Here is a 20,558-nt window from a genome sequence, read left to right as displayed (position 1 = left end):
TCATGATGTGTAAATAAATGGAAACATCTGAAGATGGGTGAACATAAAATGAACACACTCTCAAAAATGCGTGTTTTGAAGCATAATTTGTTGGTGTGGCATGTTGGGAAAGGGATGTCATTCATATCAGTGCATTACCCCATAAATATTAACATCACGGACATTGTAGTTTTGATTTCATGCTTAAGGAGCACTGGTATTGTATCATGTAACATGATGGCTTGTGAGCTTAAGTAGGTATGTGAATCAGGCAAGTGAGTCACCAAAGATAGCCCATGCATGACATACATAAACAAAGCAAGCTCAGTCTGGCATGTTACATGAAGACGGAAGTGCTAGCTTATGTTTAATTCGTTGTTCCTTATGGTATTATTTTAGGATTCAATGCAGCTGAAGAAAATACAATATTGATTCAGAATAGATCAGCAATATGAATGTTGTGTAAAGTATAAATATATAACTGCACATGCTGCAGGCACATGCTGCAGAGAGCTGTCTACAAATTTTGCAGTTCTGATCCTTTCTTTACAATATATTTACGTGCTAATAGCAGTCATCATTAATAATACAATCAATTTCAGATTAACTACAACAAACTCAACCATAATATGACAGAAAAAAGTTATTTCAATGTACACCTCAGCGTATTTCCTAAGATTCTGCATTCTAGTTCAAATATCTTTAAAAGCAACCACAACAAATTTACAGCAAGAAATATGGAAGCTCAACAGGTAAAGTAAACACCACTCATGGATTAGATCTGATACATTTTAAAAAAGTTCAAAAGAAAATTAAAACTGTACCCTATCACCCTCTTCTTAATTATCTGGTCACCCAGATTTATTCTAGTTCTCCCATGTTCATTTCAACCAATGAAGGTTTAAAAGCATCTAGAAATTTAGTAATAGTTAATTTATTAAAAATGTATATAATTTATTTCCAAAAGTGTCTATCTTTTGTAGCTCATATTGGATTCGTTCAGTCTCCCTGAAGATTTGGGACAAGATCTTTGGAACACACTTAATTAATAAATAATAAATCATGACAGAAGGAAGTCATGATAGGACTTTATGAAAGAAAAATCAAGAATACGAAGTGAGCAAGAGATGAGATTTGAAAATGTGGCAGATTTTATATCAGTAGTAGCAGTTACTGATTTGGTGGCAGCTGTAGCCTAAAGGTAGCCAACGGTCTTGCAACATTGGTAACACCAGTTCCCATCAATCACCAACGTTAAGTGCTGTTGGGCTGGGCTAGCACTTGGATGGCTGACCATCTAGTCTGCCAAGTGTTGTTGGCAAGCAGGATGCACTCAGCTCTTGTGAGGCAAACTGAGAAGCTACTTGATTGAGATGTAGCAGCTGTGGTCTTGGAAATTGACATACAGCCAGGAGAGCAGTGTGATGACCACATGCCCCTCCATATCCGCATCCAGTGATGCCTTTGGGATGATGATGACATGGCGGCAGGTTGGTACCATTGGGCCTTCACAGCCTGTTCAGAAAGAGTTAAGTTTTTTTTAGTACTCAAAAGGTAATTTGGAATTTTTTGTCTCCAGTACCAGTATCAGAACTGCACAATAAGGAAATTGTTCTATGCTCTGTGCTCACCAACCTCGCTGTATCCTGCTACTCGTAAGTGTGAGTGTGCTGAGTGTGGGACACTGCATGTATGCGCTTGAATCGGCTGCCAACTGTATCAATATGGGCCAGCCGCTGAAGGCCATCTGTGGGAGGTGTGCACATGGCACAGTCTCTGCCAAGCCATCTGCTGGCGACTCATTCATGTATATGTGTGGGGTAGCATTGACTGATGCTCTATGTTATTCTAGTTTGTATCATGCACATCAGTTGTTCTGCATCTTGTGGAGTCCTGAGAGGCTACTTCCATATTATTCAGAGCTTATGAATAAAGTAATATTTGTGTGACGTGGATCGGGTTTGTGTATTGTCTGGTGACTCATGACCTTAAACCTCAGCCATTTGCATCTCCCCTTCCGTCACCATCTCCCTATCCCCACACACTCTTTACTTTGTTTCAGCATTATTTATGTGTAAATTGTTCTCTCACTCTCTCACTTTTCCATTCTTCAGTATTCATTTTCAACTCTACTGTCATTAGACAATAAATCACAGACTACTGGCGTATTGCAATGAAACAAATGTGCACATAAGGTATAATACATTTCTTAATGAATTTATGTCTATCTTTGAAGCCACATTTCCCAAAAAAAAATAATTAGAAAACAGTCATGTAAGCACTGTCAATACGTCATGGATCACTGCAGGAATAAAAACACCTTTCAGAACAAATAGGATGCTATATGATTCCCTCAGAACTTGTAATGATCCAAAGAAATGTCAGCACTAAAAATAGGATGCTACATGTATCCTAAAGAAGGTAATAAATAAATCAAAAAATATGTGCATTAAGACTGAAATTGATAGGTCTGACAACAAAATAAAAACAATTTGAATGTAATAAAGTGGAAAACTGGCAAAAAATGGGGAACAGGACACCCATTGAAATCAAACAAGGTACCAGTATTGCAAAGAAACCTGAAATAGTTGCAGAAATCTTTAACAAGCACTTTGTGGCAGCAGCAGAGAAGATAGGCTGTAAAGGTTCTGTGGACAAATCATTGGGTTTTCTACAGAAAGCTATCAGTAATAGACCCCCACAATTATCCTTACCTCAAGTTACAGTAAAAAAGATTGAAATAATTATTACCTCATTAAAAAAAAAAAAAACGTCCGTTGGTGTGGACAATATTTCCTGTAAAATAGTGAAATATTGCTACAGATATATAAGTCCAGTCTTACGCAACATATTCAATACATCCCTGCAAGAAAGCATAGTCCTCAACTGGCTAAAACTAGCTGTAGTGATACCACTCTTTAAAAAAGGTGAGCTACAGTCGCAGGTTCGAATCCTGCCTCGAGCATGGATGTGTGTGATGTCCTTAGGTTAGTTAGGTTTAAGTAGTTCTAAGTTCTAGGGGACTGATAACCTCAGCAGTTAAGTCCCATAGTGCTCAGAGCCATTTGAAAAAAGGTGAGAAAAACGATGTTACTATCACCCAATCTCCCTCTTAACCCTCTTTTCAAAAATTCTTGAAAAATGCATGCACAGGTTGATTATTAATCATCTTAGCTTCCACAATATCCTAAACAAGAGTTAGTTTGGATTTCGTGCTGGTCTTTCTACAGAACAAGCAGTATTCTGTTTCACCAACCAAGTTCTGGAAGCCATGAACAAAAAAATGTCTCCAGTAGGTATTTTTTGTGACCTCGACTGTGTAAACTATCTAATCCTTTTGGTAAAGGCAGAATATTATGGTTTCCATAGTGAAAGGACCAAAAGCAGACTGTAATGCTGAATGGCTCATCCAGAGAACCTGCCTCATCTGAGTGGGGCTCAGTAAGTTGTGGTGTGCCACAATGCTCTGTTTTGTGTCCACTGCTATTTCTCATCTTCATTAATGATCTCTCACTTTGTTCTGATAAAAACAGTAAATTTACTCTTTTTGCAGATGACACTACAATTCTAGACAACAGTCATGAACAAACTACAAATAAAGTTTTCAATTATATTGTAAACTGGCTTTCTTCAAATGGTCTCTCACTCAATACAGATAAAACCCTTTATATGAGATTCCATACTCCACAAAGAAATCTGGAACAAATTAATATTAAGTGCAGAGATCAATAAATACAAAAATCTGAGGTTACAAAATGCCTGGGTGCTTATATAGACACCAAATGTAACTGGTCAGCACACATTCTTCATTTATAAAACACTTGGCTCAGCAATATTTACACTATTGCTTCAGTGGCTGAAGTAGACACCATTAAGGTTTCATACTTTTGGTATTTTCATTCATTAATGTCATATGCTAATATATTCTGGGGGAACTAATCTCTCACAAAGAAAATTTTCACTGCACAAAAAAAAAGTCATTAGAATAATGAGTGGTGTCCATCACAGGCACTCTTGTAGGCGTTTGTTTCAAAAGGTGGGTGTCTTTACCACCTCCTCACAATATATCTTTTCCTTGTTGACCTTTGTCTGTAAATACCCTTCTATCTACAAAGATAACAGCCAATTTCATGACTATAACACAAGAACCAGTAACAGTCTGCACATTGAACTGAAAAGCCTCACTATGGTTCAAACAGGAGCTTATTACTCCAGCATTAAGCTGTTTGATGCTCTCCCACCACACATCAAATGCCTTCACAAAAGATTGCTTGCAGTCAGACAAACTCTCAAGGAGTACCAGATAGAAAAATCTTTTTATACAGTTGATGAATATGTGAAAGAAAATTTATATAATCACTTAATTTGTAAGTGGCGTAAACTTAGTATAATTAATTTTATTTTGAGTTCTATCATAGGCATATGACAATTATTTATTGGTATTCCTGTATTTCCTTTGGAATATTTAGTTTATCTTGACTCTTGTATATATTACACATCCTTAACATGTGAAACAAAAATGTTCTGTTAACTGAATGTGCTGTTTAGCTGATATCTTATTTACATTGCATCTTTTATTTATGTAAGATATATTTCAACTGTGTACAATCTGACACATTCCATATCATAAATATATTACTCATCCTTAACATGTAAAAAACAATTTTCTGTTAATTCATTGTGCTGTTGTTTAGTTGATTTTTATTTACACTGTATTTTTTATTGTATTTATACAAGTTACATTTGAACTATGCAGAATCTGACACATTCCATATCCTTGCGATTCACTCACTACGAGGATCTACGGAACATGAAATGAAATAAATAAATAAATAAAAATAAATTGGATGATTTATCAAAGCCATCTCACATAAAGCACAGTATCTTTCAAAGTAAATTAGAATATTACAGTGTAATAGAAAATACTGCACGATAGGTTAAAACGTATCTCTCCAGCAGGAAACAAGGTATTCATTAGGAAATAGTCCTCTGAACTTTGAAGGGACACATGATTTGCACCTCCAGCTTTGTGAGAGGTGTCTCACCACCATACCACCATACGTATAAAATGTAATGACATGTACATATAAGAGGTTGACAGTGATAAATTATTGGTATTACAACTTGATAATAAATTCAGTAGGGAGCTGCACATCACAGAGTTGCTGAAATGCCTAAGGAAATCTTTACTTCCAATGCAGATATTGTCAGACATATATGATACCAAAAAAGGTAGCATACTTCACTTACTGTCATGCAATAATGTCATCTGAGATCTTTTCTGGTGTAGTTCATAAAGCCACGCTAAAGAATTTCAATTTCAAAAGTGGGTGTTAAGAATTATTTATAGTGTGATCTCAAGAATGTCTTGCAGAGGCCTGTTCAAGAATCAGGTGAGACTAACTACTGCTTCTCAGTATATTTATTCCCCAAATTTGTTGTAAATACCTCTTTTTTCCAAACCAACAGCTCAGTTTGTGGAATCAATACTAGAAATAAGAATAATCTTCATAACGATTGAATTCTACATCTACATCTACATACATACTCCGCAATTCACCATACGGTGCATGGTGGAGGGTACCTCGTACCACAATTACATCTTCTCTCCCTGTTCCACTCCCAAACAGAACGAGGGAAAAATGACTGCCTACATGTCTCTGTACGAGCCCTAATCTCTCGTATCTTTGTGGCCTTTCCGCGAAATGTAAGTTGGCGGCAGTAAAATTGTACTGCAGTCAGCCTCAAATGCTGGTTCTCTAAATTTCCTCAGTAGCGATTCACGAAAAGAACGCCTCCTTTCCTCTAGAGACTCCCACCCGAGTTCCTGAAGCATTTCCATAACACTCGTGTGATGAACAAACCTACCAGTAACAAATCTAGCAGCCCACCTCTGAATTGCTTCCTCCCTCAATCCGACCTGATAGGGATCCCAAACGCTTCAGCAGTACTCAAGAATAGGTCTTATTAGTGTTTTATAAGCGGTCCCCTTTACAGATGAACCACATCTTCCCAAAATTATACCAATGAACCAAAGACGACTATCCACCTTCCCCACAACTGCCATTACATGCTTGTCCCACTTCATATCGCTCTGCAATGTTACGCCCAAATATTTAATCGACGTGACTGTGTCAAGTGCTACACTACTAATGGAGTATTCAAACATTACAGGATTCTTTTTCCTATTCATCTGCATTAATTTACATTTATCCATATTTAGAGTTAGCTGCCATTCTTTACACCAATCACAAATCCTGTCCAAGTCACCTTGTATCCTCCTACAGTCACTCAACGACGACATCTTCCCATACACCACAGCATCATCAGCAAACATTCGCACATTGCTATCCACCCTATCCAAAAGATCATTTATGTAGATAGAAAACAACAGCGGACCTACCACATTTCCCTGGGGCAATCCAGATGATACCCTCAACTCCGATGAACACTCTCCATCGAGAACAACGTACTGGGTTCTATTACTTAAGAAGTCTTCGAGCCACTCACATACTTGGGAACCAATCCCATATGCTCGTACCTTAGTTAGGAGTCTGCAGTGGGGCACCGAGGCAAATGCTTTCCGGAAGTCAAGGAAAACGGTATCCGTCTGATACCCTTCATCCATGGTTAGCAAGATATCATGTGAAAAAAAGGGCAAGTTGCGTTTCGCAGGAGTGATGTTTTCTAAAGCCGTGCTGATGCATGGGCAGCAACTTCTCTGTCTCAAGGAAATTCATTATATTCAAACTGAGAATATGTTCAAGAATCCTGCAACAAACCGATGTTAAGGATATTGGTCTGTAATTTTGAGGATCCATCATTCTACCCTTCTTATATACAGGGGTCACCTCCGCTTTTTTCCAGTCACTTGGGACTTTACGTTGGGCAAGAGATTTGCGATAAATGCAAGCTATGTAAGGAGCCAATGCAGTAGAGTACTCTCTGTAAAACCGAATTGGAATCCCATCAGGACCTGGCGATTTATTTATTTTCAACCCATTCAGCTGCTTCACACCCCCAGGGATGTCTATCACTATGTCCTCCATATGGGAATCTGTACAAGACTCAAACAGCGGTATGTTTGTACGATCCTCCTGCGTGAAAGATTTCTCAAATGCTAAATTTAAAATTTCAGCTTCTGTTTTGCTGTCTTACATTGCCAGGCCAGACTGATCAGTGAGTGACTGGATGGAAGCCTTCGACCCATTTACCGATTTTATGTAAGACTAGAGTTTCCTTGGGTTTTCAACAAGATCTTTTGCTAAGGTATGACGGTGGTAGTGGTTGAATGCTTCGCGCATCGCTCTTTTTACAGCAGCACGAATCTCTAATAACTATTGCCTGTCCTCATTCTCCCGATCTTTCTTGTACCGCGAGTGCAACTGCCTTTGCTTCCTGAGCATTCTCCGAATTGCGCTGTTCAACCACGGTAAGTCTTTTCTGTCTGTAACCCACTTTTTCAGCACATACTTGTCCAACACGTGATTTACAATGTGTTTCAAATTTGCCCATAATTCTTCCACGTCCATCATACCGGAAGTAAATGAAGTCGATTCATTTACTATGTGGGATGCTAACAACTGCTTATCTGCTCTTTCTAGCAAGAATACTCTCCTAGCCTTCTTGACCGACTTTTTAACTTTCGTAACCATAGTTTTAATGACAACATCATGATCACTAATCCCTGTCTCAACACTGACACCGTCAATGAGGTCTGCTCTGTTCGTGGCTACCAGATCTAAAATATTTCCATTAAGCATTGGCTGTCGATTTAGCTGCTCAAGACAGTTTTCGGATGATGTGTTCAAAAGTAATTCACACGACGGCTTGTCTGTACCACCTGTAATGAATCCATAGACTAGGTAGGTTAAAGTCACCTCCGACTAATATAGCATGATCTGGGTACTTTTGCGATACAGAATGTAGACTCCCTTTGAATGATTCTAGAACTGTCACGGTGGAACCTGGTGGCCAGTAATAACACCCCACAATTAACTTTATTCCCCCTAGGTCTGTTAAACGTGTCCAGATAACTTCACAATCACACTCTACTTCGACCTCAGTAGACACAATATTTTTGTCAACTGCAATGAAGACACCACCTCCTATGGTGTCTAATCTGTCTTTCTGATACACGTTCCAACCCTCACTAAATATTTCAGAACTTCCTATCTCAGGGTTCAGCCAGGTCTCAGTCCCGAGAATAATTTGTGCACCACACACTTCCTGGAGGGCAGTAAATTCAGGAACTTTATTCTGAACACTCTGAAAACTTAGTGCTAATATCTTGATAGCTGGAGTGTCTTTACTCTGAGTGCGTCCTGATTTCCCTGCCAGCACGTTGACTGGTGAGTGTTCATCAGGACACCTCGCACTACTGCCTAGCCTAAAAAACCCCCATGTGCACACCACAAGTACTCTGTTACCTGAGTAGCCACTTCCTTTGTGTAGTGCACCCCTGACCTATGTAGGGGCATCCTACAATTCCCCACCCAATAGCGCAAGTCTAGAAATTTGCAGCCAAGGCCATCACAGAGACGACAAAGCCTCTGGTTGAGACCCTCCACTCGGCTCCAAACCAAAGGACCCCAATCCACCCTGGGAGCGATGCTGCAAATGGAGAGCTCTACTTGCACCCCGCGTGCGAGGCCAGCGGTCTTCACCAAATCCGCCAGCTGCCTGTATGAACTGAGGATCGCCTCAGAACCCAAGCAACAGGCATCATTGGTGCCAACGTGAGCAACCACTTGCAGATGACTGGACCCTGTATGCTCGATAGCCGCAGGCAAGGCTGCCTCCACATCTTGGATGAGGCCCCCCGGCAGACAAACAGAGTGCACGTTGGATTTCTTTCCAGCCCTGTACGCTATTTCCCTAAGGGGCTCCATCACCCGCCTAACGTTGGAACTCCCAATAACCAGCAAGCCTTTGCCCCCGTGTGCCTGCTCGGGCCCTGCTGAAGGAGCGGCCACCTGCCCACTGACAGGACAAATGGGCGAGGCCAGCCGGACAGCCTCCACATTGACCCTCCGCCTCAAGTGACGCGAACGCGTTGCAGTCTGCCACTCACCCTGAGGTGAGGGCGGCCCCAATGTGCCGGGTACACTAGAAGGTGTCCCGGCATCTGAATCAGCAGACGCATCAAGCAACACTTAGGGTGTCTCAAGCGACGTACCAGACCCTCCGCCATTGCTGCACCTTGAGGCAGCAGCCTGAAGGCAGCTGACCATGGCCAAAAGCACGCTCAGCTGCTCGCGAACCACGGCCAGTTCCTCCTGCGCCCGCACACAGCACGAACACACCCAATCCATCTTACTGCTAATATCTAATGACTCCACAAATTTATACTCTACGGCTATCAATAAGCAATATTACTCCTCTCAAATACAAGAATACGCAAGGATTTTATGTAATTAAATATGCAAGCGCACAAACACTCGGAAAGAAATTAAGAATCAAACAACAAAACAAATGTTGTTGTTGTTGTGGTCCTCAGTCCTGAAACTGGTTTGATGCAGCTCTCCATGCTACTCTATCCTGTGCAAGCTTCTTCATCTCCCAGTACCTACTGCAACCTACATCCTTCTGAATCTGCTTAGTGTATTGATCTCTTGGTCTCCCTCTACGATTTTTACCCTCCACGCTGCCCTCCAATGCTAAATTTGTGATCCCTTGATGCCTCAAAACATGTCCTACCAACCGATCCCTTCTTCTAGTCAAGTTGTGCCACAAACTTCTCTTCTCCCCAATCCTATTCAATACCTCCTCATTAGTTACGTGATCTACCCATCACATCTTTGGTGTGACGTCATAAGCGAGTGACTGCGTGTGAGATCGCTCTCTAAGTTTTCATATATTTTTAGGTTCCAGATACATATTTTAACGGTTTTTGTGATAATATTTACTATATAAGTGACGTATTAGTGGTTTCTTCATTCAGCTCTGCCTTTCTTCTGTTGTGACGTGATATTTGTGAGTGTTTCGTATCGAGCAACTTAACCTCTTGCCTGTGTTTACATTCCGCGCTGACCAGTTGCAGCTGTAGCGGCGCATCGAAAGCTAAGTACTAATTAATTGTTTGTGCATAGTGATTTATTTAGGAACTTTAGTAGTCTTCAACCGGTGTTCGTGGTGTTTTCTGGTGAAATAATTTCAGAAGAACCTTTTGGGAACTGTTTACAGCTCGTTACTGTGTGATTAGACGTTTGATTCTCTTTCTGTATTAGTCTTTTGTTATATTCACATTTGTTGTTTATTAATACTGTTAATAATAGTAGTTACTTCCCTTGTAGAGTAAGTTTGTGATTATTGTAGTCAGGTTTTTAGCATCTTCTTATTGTAGTAGCGGAACTTAGAAAAAGTAAAATTTTACCATGAGTGAGAAGTGTGGGCTTTGCCGTAGGTTCGTGAGTAGTGGATTGCGGTGTGACACTTGTTCGAAGTATTTTCACTGGGGGGAATGCAGTGGGGAAGCCAGTGGGCATTCTGGTGAGATCCTCTCCTGGAACTGCAGGTTATGTAGCAAGAGTAAACTGATAGAGGAGCAGGAGCGTAAGATCTGTGCCCTTCAGGTGCAGTTGAAAAACGCACAGGAGGAGCTAGATAGGATGAGGAGGGAGAAGGGGGTTGGGGAATGGGAGCTGGCTGTTGGCAAGAGATCTGCTAGGAGAAGAAGATTTTCAGATAGTTTTACTATTGGTGTTTACAATAGATATGACCAACTGTCAGAGTCTAGTGGAGAGGAATCTCTAGTAGCTGTAGATGTAGGAAGTATGCAGCAGACCTCAGTAGTTACTGTGCCTAGAACAGTTGCAAAGTCGAAGAGGAAGAAGAAGGTTCTGCTGTTAGGTAGTTCACATGGCAGAGGTGTAGGCCAGCAGTTGCAGGAAGTGCTGGGAAGTGAGTACCAGGTCACCAGCATTGTGAAGCCTAATGCAGGGTTGGCTCAGGTGACTGTTAACATAGGGGGGTTATGTAGGGATTTTACTAAAGAGGATCAGGTAGTGATTGTGGGTGGGGCTGGTAATAGTATTGGTAGGGATGGGGAGTATAACATAGATGGTGACCTGGAAAAGATAGCCACTCAGACTGGCAACACGAATGTGCATTTCGTGGAACTGTTTCAGCGTCACGATCGGCCTCATCTTAATACAGCCGTCAGGCGTAATAACATGAGACTTGGGGGTGCGCTGATGACAGAAAGCATGGGTCACATTTCAGTGGTGTCGGTGGAGTCTATCAGCAGGACGGGTTTCACTAGACATGGCCTGCACCTCAACAGGTATGGGAAGGGGAGGTTGGCAAAGCTTATAGGTGACAGCATAGGTGGGGTTGGTGGGATCACTCATGGGAAAATTCCTGCAGTAGTGTGTGTTAGAGCTGCACCTTTTTTAGATTAAAGTCAGCTGATAGGTATTCCTGCTTAAGGGAAGTCTCTCTAACAAGGGAATCACTTTTGACAAAGCTTAGGTATCCGAGTAATGAGGGAATTAGTATATTTCATCAAAATATACAAGGTATTAGGGATAAAGTTAGTGAACTGCTTATAGATGTTGACTCTGAAATTATTGGTATATCTGAACACTTCTTAAATAAGGAGATAATTCAGAGGCTTCCTTTACCAGGATACAGGTTGGCTGGCTGCTTTTCGAGGAGCTCTTTGCGGTGTGGGGGAGTAGCCATGTATGTGAAAAACGGCATCGCATTTGAGTCAATTGATGTTTCAAAGTACTGCACTGAAAAGGTGTTTGAATGTTGTGCAGGTGTGGTTAAATTTAACGGAGTTAAACTTGTAACTGTTGTTATTTATAGATCCCCAGACTCCGATTTCACAGCATTTTTGCTAAAGCTAGAGGAGGTTCTTGGTTCACTTTATAGGAAATACAAAAAGTTAGTTATATGTGGTGACTTCAATATTAATTGTATAAGTGATTGTGCAAGGAAGAGGATGCTGGTAGACCTCTTTAATTCATATAATCTTATGCAAACCGTATTCTTTCCAACGAGAGTGCAAGGGAACAGTAGAACAACCATAGACAACATTTTTGTTCATTCCTCATTACTAGAAGGGCATTCTGTTAGAAAAAAGGTGAATGGCCTTTCAGATCATGATGCGCAAATTTTAACTTTAAAAGATTTTTATGCTGCAACTCGTGTTAAATATAGTCATCAGCTTTTCAGGAAAGCTGATCCGGTTGCTGTAGAGACCTTTGTAAACCTTATAAAGGAACAAGAGTGGCAAGATGTTTATAGCGCTGAGACAGTAAACGATAAATATAATGCTTTTCTAAAGACCTTTCTCATGCTCTTTGAAAGTTGCTTTCCGTTACAACGTTTAAGACAGGGTACTAGCACAAACAGGCAGCCTGGGTGGCTGACTAGAGGGATAAGAATATCTTGTAGAACAAAGTGGCAATTATATCAAAACGTTAGAAACAGTCAAAATCTAAATGCAGCAGCCCATTACAAACAGTATTGTAAGGTGCTTAAAAATGTTATTAGGAAGGCAAAAAGTATGTGGTATGCAGATAGAATAGCTAAGTCTCAGGATAAAATTAAAACCATATGGTCAGTCGTAAAGGAAGTTGCTGGTCTGCAGAGACAGGTCGAGGATATAGAATCAGTGCGTAGTGGGAATGTCCGTGTTACTGATAAGTCGCATATATGTACAGTATTTAATAATCACTTTCTGAATATAGCAGGTGAACTAAATAGAAACCTAATTCCAACAGGGAATCATATAGCGCTCTTAGAAAAAAGTGTTCCGAGACGGTTACCTGAAATGCTCCTCCATGATACTGACAAGAGGGAGATTGAGTTAATAATTAAATCACTAAAGACCAAGAACTCTCATGGATATGACGGGGTATCTAGCAGAATACTGAAGTATTGTTCTATGTATGTTAGCCCAGTACTTAGCCATATCTGTAACTTTTCCTTTAGGAGTGGTCGGTTTCCTGATCGATTAAAATACTCGGTAGTGAAGCCACTTTATAAAAAGGGAGACATTGATAATGTTGACAATTTTAGACCTATTTCTATGCCATCGGTGTTTGCTAAAGTTATCGAGAAGGTTGTATATACAAGGTTACTGGAGCATTTAAATTCACATAATTTGCTGTCAAATGTTCAGTTTGGTTTTAGAAATGGTTTAACAACTGAAAATGCTATATTCTCTTTTCTCTGTGAGGTTTTCGACGGATTAAATAAAAGGTTGCGAACGCTAGGTGTTTTCTTTGATTTAACGAAGGCTTTTGACTGTGTTGACCACAAAATATTACTGCAGAAGTTGGACCCTTATGGAGTAAGGGGAGTAGCTTACAATTGGTTCGCCTCTTACTTTAAGAACAGAAAGCAGAGGGTAATTCTCCGCAATATTGAGAGTGGTAGTGATGTTCAGTCCCAATGGGGCACTGTTAAGTGGGGCGTTCCCCAAGGGTCGGTGCTGGGGCCACTGCTGTTTCTTATTTATATAAATGATATGCCTTCTAGTATTACAGGTGATTCAAAAATATTTCTGTTTGCTGATGACACCAGCTTGATAGTGAAGGATCTTGTGTGTAATATTGAAACAGTAACAAATAATTTAGTTCATGAAATAAGTTCGTGGCTTGTGGAAAATAATTTGATGCTAAATCACAGTAAGACTCAGTTTTTACAGTTTCTAACTCACAATTCAACAAGAACTGACATTTTAATCAGACAGAATGGGCATGTTATAAGCGAGACGGAACAGTTCAAGTTCCTAGGCGTACGGATAGATAGTAAGCTGTTGTGGAAAGCCCATGTTCAAGATCTTGTTCAGAAACTAAATGCTGCTTTATTTACCATTAGAACAGTATCTGAAATAAGTGACACTTCAACACGAAAAGTAGTCTACTTCGCATATTTTCATACGCTTATGTCGTATGGTATTATTTTTTGGGGTAATTCTTCTGATTCAAAAAGGGTATTTTTGGCTCAAAAACGGGCTGTTCGAGCTATATGTGGTGTAAGTTCGAGAACCTCTTGTCGACCCCTATTCAAAAATCTGGGAATTCTGACATTGCCCTCACAGTATATATTTTCTTTAATGTCGTTTGTTGTTAGCAATATTAGCCTATTCCCAAGAGTTAGCAGCTTTCACTCAGTTAATACTAGGCAGAAATCAAATCTGCATGTAGAATGCAGTTCCTTGACTCTTGTGCAGAAAGGAGTGCAGTATTCTGCTGCATCCATTTTCAATAAGCTACCACAAGAACTCAAAAATCTTAGCAGTAGCCCAAACTCTTTTAAGTCTAAACTGAAGAGTTTCCTCATGGCTCACTCCTTCTATTCTGTCGAGGAGCTCCTGGAAGAGCTAAAAAATTAAGCAAATTCCAGTGTTACATTGTTGATTGTTTTCATTTAAACTTATGACTTGTCACCTGAATATGTTTTTTTTCTATATTTCATTTTATCTGTTTCTAATATCGTGTTATAATTTCATGTATTGACTCGTTCCATGACCATGGAGATTTCTCCTTAATTTGGTCCCACGGAACAATAAATAAATAAATAAATAATCTTCAGCATTCTTCTGTAGCACCACATTTCGAAAGCTTCTATTCTCTTCCTGTCCAAACTGGTTATCGTCCATGATTCACTTCCATACATGGCTACACTCCATACAAATACTTTCAGAAATATGAAAGCTAAATATGCGACTCGCTACTGCACTGCTGCTGCACTGATACTTCACCAGCAGCTGCCCAAGGCTCACTGAGCTGTGTCAAAAGCGCACTGGCTGTCCAAAACAAACAACTGACTAACGACTCTGCGAATTTATACTCTACAGCTATCAATAAGCAATATTACTCCTCTCAAATATGAGAATACGCAAGGATTTTATGTGATTGAATATGCAAGCGCACAAACACTCGGAAAGAAATTAAGAATCAAACTACAAATTCATTTACTTTGGCCCAGTTAGGTGTCTGCTGGAATGTACATCTTCAATAATTTGCCAGCTGTGTGTCTCTTCATGCATCACTGACCTGAATCATCTTGGTATGCAGTCCTTGCCCCATCTCTGTTCCTCCATGTGTAAGTAATACAGAGCCATCTGTGTACACAATTACAAAGGCACCAGCTTGATTGAGAACTCGGATAGTGAACGATATTCCAAACATTGTAGGAACCACAGCAAGGCCTCTCTTTTTCCATCTGTTTTGCCTGAAATATAAAAGAAAATTTTTAGAGCAAATGTAACAGAAGAATGGAAATGAGTGTACGGCATTGTGGGCCAGGAGTCCCCCATTCGGGGAAGTTCGGCTGCTGAGGGCAAATACTTATTGCATTTGACGTCACATTGGGCGACTTGTGCATCAGAGATGGGGATGAAATTATGATGAGGACAACACAACACCCACTCCCTGAGTGGAGAAAATCTGCCCCAGCAGGGAATCGAACCCAGGTCCCTTGGCGTGGCATTCCGCCATGCTGACCACTCAGCTAACAGGGGTGGACGTAACAGAAAATAGTTTCATATGATATATGCAGTATCTCTGATGAATTTTGTAAAGACTTTTTGAAAGTTTAAATTAATGAAATATATATAATTAATTTTTCTCCTAAACATCTTATTCATACAATAACAAAGCTTACAACAGCGTAGTTTGCAGTGAGAGTCTCTGTAATTAAATGAAGCCTTATACTTATTTTTAACTTGCAATGTAATTTTGATGAGTCCTTTACTAGCATAATATTTCACAGTTGTAAATTGTTCTGCTGTACTACACTCAACAAAAATGTATGCCCCTGACTGTGTTCCGTATCCAACAGACTCCTCTTGGTGAGTGAGGCTTTTAGAATTTCTTTCATATAATGTAATATACTGTTTTGCATAACTATGTATTTCTACACACAGGTAGCTTCAGAAACTAGGTTAGGAGGTATAGATTTGAACTTACTTTTTGTAATTACACATACTTGATGCAATTAAAAATGCTAGCTGCATTACAATATTACATAACATCATTATAGAATTCAATCAATTGTTGAAACAAAATCTGCAGCTAAATAATGAAAAAGACTATAAAAACCCTTCCTCGAAGTGCACACATTGCACCTATGCAGTCCATCCACCAAACTTGTCTTACAAACCAGCCTTTAACAATATTCATAGAAACCAATAAGATATCACTCAGTGCTAGTGACTCTTTGCATTTACTCATGAGCTACACTGGAAAAAATTGTAACAGAAGCAGTTTTATTAAAATACAATACTATGTTAAAACACTATGCAGTAGCATTGTACAATGCATCTGAATCATTAAAACAACAGATGTGCAGCTCATCAATTAAACAGAACTAAGATTTCTTAATTAGTCAAATTGTGTCCACACAATCTATCCACCATTGGGGAGCACGTAAGCCAGTTCAATTATGTGCAACACAATGTAAAAATAATTGAATTTAATCAGCATATTAAGTGACCCATGTGTTGTCATAGTTAGACTAGATTAGATTAGATTAATACTAGTTCCATGGATCATGAATACGATATTTCGTAATGATGTGGAACGAGTCAAATTTTCCAATACATGACATAATTAAGTTAATTTAACAACATACTTAAGTTAATATAACAACTTTTTTATTTTTTGTGTTTTTTTAAATATTTTTTGTTTTTTTTTTCTTTTTTTCTTCATTTATATCTAAAAATTCCTCTATGGAGTAGAAGGAGTTGTCATTCAGAAATTCTTTTAATTTCTTCTTAAATACTTGTTGTTTATCTGTCAGACTTTTGATACTATTTGGTAAGTGACCAAAGACTTTAGTGCCAATATAATTCACCCCTAGTATTGTAGTTATGCACACTGCTATTACTTTTGAATTGGGTTTGGTTGTTAATAATAAATTTCATAAGAGAGTATATATACTGAGAAGCTACTGTGAATATCCCTAGATCCTTAAATAAATGTCTGCAGGATGATCTTGGGTGGACTCCAGCTATTATTCTGATTATTTTGTGCAATAAATACTTTATTCCTCAGTGATGAATTACCCCGAAATATGATGCAATATGAAAGCAATGAGTGAAAATAGGCGTAGTAAGCTAATTTACTAACATGTTTATCACCAAAATTTGCAATGACCCTTATTGCATAAGTAGCTGAAATCAAATGTTTCAGCAGATCATCAATGTGTTTCTTCCAATTTAATCTCTCACCAATGGACACACCTAAAAATTTGGAATATTCTACCTTAGCTATATGCTTCTGATGAAGGTCTATATTTATTGATGGCGTCATACCATTCACTGTACGGAACTGTATGTACTGTGTCTTATCAAAATTCAGTGAGAGTCCGTTTACAAGGAACCACTTAGTAATTTTCTGAAAGACAGTATTGACAATTTCATCAGTTAATTCTTGTTTGTCAGGTGTGATTACTATACTTGTATCATCAGAAAAGAGAACTAACTTTGCCTCTTCATGAATATAGAATGGCAAGTCATTAATATATATTAAGAACAACAAAGGACCCAAGATTGACCCTTGTGGAACCCCATTCTTGATAGTTCCCCAGTTTGAGGAATGTGCTGATCTTTGCATATTATGAGAACTACTTATTTCAACTTTCTGCACTCTTCCAGTTAGGTATGAATTAAACCATTTGTGCACTGTCCCACTCATGCCACAATACTTGAGCTTGTCTAGCAGAATTTCATGATTTACACAATCAAAAGCCTTTGAGAGATCACAAAAAATCCCAATGGGTGGTGTTCGGTTATTCAGATCATTCAAAATTTGATTGGTGAAAGCATATATGGCATTTTCTGTTGAAAAACCTTTCTGGAAACCAAACTGACATTTTGTTAGTACTTCATTTTTACAGATATGTGAAGCTACTCTTGAATACATTACTTTCTCAAAAATTTTGGATAAAGCTGTTAGAAGGGAGATTGGACGGTAATTGTTGAGATCAGATCTATCCCCCTTTTTATGCAAAGGTATAACAATAGCATATTTCAGTCTATCAGGGAAAATGCCCTGTTCCAGAGAGCTATTACACAGGTGGCTGAGAATCTTACTTATCTGTTGAAAACAAGCTTTTAGTATTTTGCTGGAAATGCCATCAATTCCATGTGAGTTTTTGCTTTTAAGCAAGTTTATTATTTTCCTAATTTCAGAGGGAGAAGTGGGTGAGATTTCAATTGTATCAAATTGCATAGGTATGGTCTCTTCCATTAACAGCCTAGCATCTTCTAATGAACACCTGGATCCTACTATATCCACAACATTTAGAAAATGATTATTAAAAATATTTTCAACTTCTTACTTTTTGTTCGTAAACTTTTCATTCAATTTGATGGTAATACTGTCTTCCTGTGCTCTTGGTTGACCTGTTTCTCTTTTAATAATATTCCAAATTGTTTTAATTTTATTATCAAAGTTGCTGATTTCAGACATGATACACATACTTCTGGATTTTTAATAACTTTTCTTAATATAACACAGTAGTTTTTATAATGTTTGATAGTTTCTGGGTCACTACTCTTTCTTACTGTCAGATACATTTCCCTTTTCCGGTTACAAGATATTTTTATACCCTTAGTAAGCCATGGTTTGTTACAAGGTTTCTTACGAGTATATTTAACTATTTTCTTGGGGAAGCAGTTTTCAAATGCATTTACAAAAATGTCATGAAATAAATTATATTTTAAATTGGCATCAGGTTCACGGTACACCTCATCCCAGTCTTTCCCTGAAATTTGCAATTGTTAAATCATTGACTGAACGTACTACTTTGGAGGGCTGTTTAGTATTGCTGAATGGAGCTATGTCATATATTGTAACTAGCTGTGCACCATGATCAGAAAGACCATTCTCAACAGGCTGAGCATTTATCTGGTTAAACTTATCTTGGTCTATAAAGAAGTTATCTATCAGTGAGCTGCTATCCTTTAACACCCAAGTAGGAAAATCAATAACGGGTGTCAAATTGAAAGAACCGAGTAATACTTCAAGGTCATTTTTCCTAATACCCTCTTTCAGAGAATCTACATTGAAGTCCCCACAACTAATAATTTGCTTCCCCCTGTCTGACAGATAGCACAACAAGGAGTCCAAATTTTTCAGAAATAGATGAAAATTTCCTGATGGGGACCTATATACAGTTACAATTATAAATGTGCCTTTATTTAATTTAAGCTCACAGGCACATGCTTCTATATGTTTCTCTACACAAAACTTTTTTGTTTCTATACTTTTTGCACAATGATAACTTTTGACATATATGGCAACTCCTCCTTTCTCCATATTTTCTCTCATTACATGTGCAAAGAGCTTATATCCACTTACATTTACCTTATCCATATCAGTAACAATGTGATGCTCAGACAGGCATAGTATATCTATTTCATCCTCAGATTCTAAATCTTCTAAACAAACCAGAAGCTCATTTATTTTATTCTTTAAACTCCCAATATTTTGATGAAATATACTTACATTATTATTAATTATACTTTTATGAGAACCTTTCCTTATTCTAATGTTTGCAGTACTCTCCTGTCTGAGTTTCTCATTGTCCTTAGGCCTAGTTCCTATACCAGTGGTCACATGGTGTTCTGAGAGGCAGATTATGTCAACTGGGTTGGGTGACTTTAATTCATCAATGCAATTACCTAGGACTGAGATACAACTTGGTGGAGATAAAATTTCTGGTGATTGGTGAAAATTTATAATTGACAGCTGTGATTGGTGATCCAATGCGCTAGAATTGTGCTGTTTAATTTCTTTCCTAAACTGAAGATTTGTTTCAATCCTGACCTCTCGTAGAACTTGACATCTTTCTGTCTTACCTATCCTAAAAAAGGTGCTGCTCCAACACCTGTAACCACTGGTATTTTACCATTCATGGCAGTGCCTCCCCCCCTTAAATTTCCTGCTATTACCCCAGCCAGTTTCCCCTTCCCTTTCCTGTTGAGATGTAGGCCGTGCCTGGTATAGTCCCACCTACTGAGAGAATCAACAGGAACCACACCAATATGAGCCCCCGCACCCGACGCAAGCAGCCGTTCCAACTCCAAATTAACTCTCCCAACAGAAGAGTTCAAATGAGGCCGGTCATGGCGTACATCTTACTAGGTTTTGACTGTTGACTTCGCATGACGCTGCACTCAATTGCACAATGTACAGACTGTACACATATTAAAATTTCACATATGGTTGGTTAGGCACAGTTTGCAACTTATATCAGACAATTTCATAGCCTCAATTTCAATTACTCATTTGTATCTGTGGCTCATACGGTTAGATGATACATAGGACATTAATACAGCCTATGTCAAGTGACATTTATTTTTGTATTGCATTGTATATTATTGTAGCCTCTCCAGGATCTTTTCATACATTTTCTCTCAAACCTCTACTCTTACTTTTGACCATTCTATGTAGTAAAAATATAGAGGGTCTATACAAGGGCGATGTACTTGAGGACAATATTATGGAAATGGAAGAGGATGTAGATGAAGATGACATGGCAGATACAATACTGTGTGAAGAGTTTGACAGAGCACTGAAAGACCTAAGTCGAAACAAGGCCCCGGGAGT

At 38.8% G+C, this 20,558-nt stretch overlaps 1 protein-coding gene across 1 annotated transcript in view; it reads right to left on the bottom strand.

Moving 5' to 3' along the window:
- Positions 1-20,558, bottom strand: part of LOC126194690 (xanthine dehydrogenase) — a 262,170-nt gene that overhangs the window by 12,910 nt on the left and 228,702 nt on the right. The window contains exon 22 of the mRNA XM_049932909.1: positions 14,997-15,174. Within this exon, the coding sequence (XP_049788866.1) occupies positions 14,997-15,174 (178 nt within the window). The remainder of the gene's footprint in view (positions 1-14,996; positions 15,175-20,558) is intronic.

This window comes from Schistocerca nitens, chromosome 7 (assembly GCF_023898315.1).
Source record: "Schistocerca nitens isolate TAMUIC-IGC-003100 chromosome 7, iqSchNite1.1, whole genome shotgun sequence".
Taxonomy (NCBI): domain Eukaryota; kingdom Metazoa; phylum Arthropoda; class Insecta; order Orthoptera; family Acrididae; genus Schistocerca; species Schistocerca nitens.
The sequence above is the reverse complement of the archived record's forward strand: the minus strand, read 5'-3'. Positions and strand labels throughout refer to the sequence as shown.